We start from the raw sequence: 2451 nt of genomic DNA on the forward strand, positions 1-2451 counted from the left end.
CAACCTCAAAAGCATTCTCGCTATAAAGAATTTTCCCAACATTGACTTAACGCCGAGTTTGAAATGCAGACTTAATTAGCTTGGTGATAATCGAATGTGAAGGATTTTTTTCGAATACAACTATATAAAAAAAATTTCGGAAATTTTTAACTTTTTGTTTTGTAAAAAACTCCTTTTTAATTTTTTCCTTCGTCCGAGTAAGTAACAATACGAAATTCTAAAAAAAATATTTGATTTTTTATATGACAAAAAAATTGTTGAAAAACGCTATTTTTACACGAGGAAACTCATGTAACCTCATAATACATCTGGATTTTTGATCGGTCAATTTGTATGACGGTCTATAACGGATTGTGCGGAGATTGTAGATTTGGCTAGTAATCCACCTCAAAGTTCCTGTAGATAAACTGTCAAAACTTGATTTCGATAGGCCAGTTTGCATCACAGCTATAAGGTATGGTGGTGCAATATCGACGGTTCCGACAAATGAGCAGCTTCTTAGAGAGAAATGAACGTGTGCAAAATTTCAGACCGACATCAGACTGAAACTTAGGAGCTATTCCACATATACAAAGACAGACAGACAGGACTAAATCGACCGAGCTCGTCATGCTGATCACTTATATATACATATATTTTATGGAGTCTTCCGTCATTTCCTTTTGGTTATTGCAAACTTCATGGCAACCGCTCACCTATTCAGAGTACAAAAACACACTTCACACATCAAGCTATTGTTTGGGAACCGCTGAAACATGCCAAAAACTGAATGCTTGTTTTTTATAAGCAATAAAAATATCTATAAATTTAGCATTATTTATAAAAAACACATTGTACACTGTTTTATATTGCATTGTCTGTAATTAGTAAGGTTAGTGGTGCATGCAGAGTCAGCAAGGAGCGGGAAGCTTGAACTAAAAACAAAAAAATTTAAAAAAAATTAACTGAAACAAACTAAAAATTTGTTTGCATTTTAGCAACTCAGTGTTAAAGAAAAAGCCAAATCAAATCGTAAGTCGACTAAATACCGCTAATAACATAAATTAGTAAGCAATTAAGTAGCATTTCTATAAAAATACGAGTTAACCAAATTAGTATGAGCGCTTATAGAACTAAATGCAGGTACTAAAATTTTTCAACGAATTTCATTTTAATTTTTAATTTTTTTTTTTAACAAACGGAAGGAAAGGTACATACTACAAACGGTTCTCGGTAATTCGGTTGGGAATTTTGTTGTTATTGCATATACACAGATCGTCTATGTAGGTTATATGGTTATTAATTCGATGTGATGTCTGGTGGTTGGGAGAGTAGAGTAGAGTTAAGGGTTTCTTTGACATTCTTTGTTCGCTTGTTTTTTACATTTGTATTTGTTTTTGTTTGTGTTTTTTTGTTCTCATATTTTCTTTTTCTCTTTTTTTTTTGGTTTTCTTATATTTGCTTAGAGTCTGCTTATGCACCTACAAATACGCCTAAAGTAGTGTACACTTAAGTCTCCGCTTCTTGCATCTATCTTTAGCACGCCCGCTAGTCGCTTTGGAATCTTCGGTTTTGCGGGATCTTATTTCGCGCATCAAATCAAAAAATACCTGCATGAGACGAAAAGAGAGCACAGTGGATGAGAAGAAAACAACGTTTTTTATAGAGAGAGAGTGAGAGAGAGTGAAAAAGAGAGTATGGCACAATTTCTTCGTTTTTTGAATTAATTTTTTCTTACTTTTTTAACTTACTTAATGTTTAATAGTAAGCAATAAATACAGCAATAACAATAAAAAAACTACTAAATATAAATACAAGTAAAATAGAAATACAATATACTATGCTACGGCAAAATAAAATTAATTGGACAAAATAAACATAAATATCTAAATAAAATACTTCGCCAATTCGTAGTGCTGCTGTTGAAAATTTGATGAGAAAAAAAAATATAATTTAATTGCTGAATAAAATGTAAAGTTTTCGTGTGCTTTTTCTGTAGATTTGTCTGTACATATTTTATTCAATCTTGCCAACAACCTTATTTGCGGGGAGTGATATTGTGTATAATTAATGAAATTTGTGTTTCTGATATTCGTAGGTGCCCTGCAGGAAATCTGTTGTCAACTTTAGACATTATCATATTTCTAAAAGTTATACATAGCTTTTTAAACTATCTTAGAGGAACCATACACTTTTTATGAAATCTTAAAAAATTTGCTTACATGCCCTGCAGGAAATCTGTCGTCATATGTATTTACATAAAAAAATATAGCTTTTAAAGTGTCTTAGCAGAACTATAAATTAATTTAATCTCAAAAAAGAGTCCTACAGGGTAACTACCACACTTTTTATTTATTTATTCATAATAAGGAAAACGAAAGACCATTATTAAAATTGAATTAATCGCTTAATGCTTTATAAAATATGGTCCTATTGATAACTCTGAAATTTTTTTATTTATTTTTAATATTT

The 2451-nt window shown here is 30.8% G+C and overlaps 1 protein-coding gene across 1 annotated transcript in view; it reads right to left on the reverse strand.

Moving 5' to 3' along the window:
* Positions 1 to 1306: 1306 nt before the first annotated feature.
* The window catches only part of LOC108977290 (ras-related protein Ral-a), a 15259-nt gene continuing 14114 nt past the window's right edge, over positions 1307 to 2451 (reverse strand). The window contains exon 4 of the mRNA XM_018946904.1: positions 1307 to 1589. Coding sequence (XP_018802449.1) covers positions 1473 to 1589 — 117 coding nt within the window. The 3' untranslated portion in view covers positions 1307 to 1472. The remainder of the gene's footprint in view (positions 1590 to 2451) is intronic.

Source organism: Bactrocera latifrons, unplaced genomic scaffold, assembly GCF_001853355.1.
Source record: "Bactrocera latifrons isolate USDA-ARS-PBARC rearing strain unplaced genomic scaffold, ASM185335v1 scaffold_86, whole genome shotgun sequence".
NCBI lineage: Eukaryota > Metazoa > Arthropoda > Insecta > Diptera > Tephritidae > Bactrocera > Bactrocera latifrons.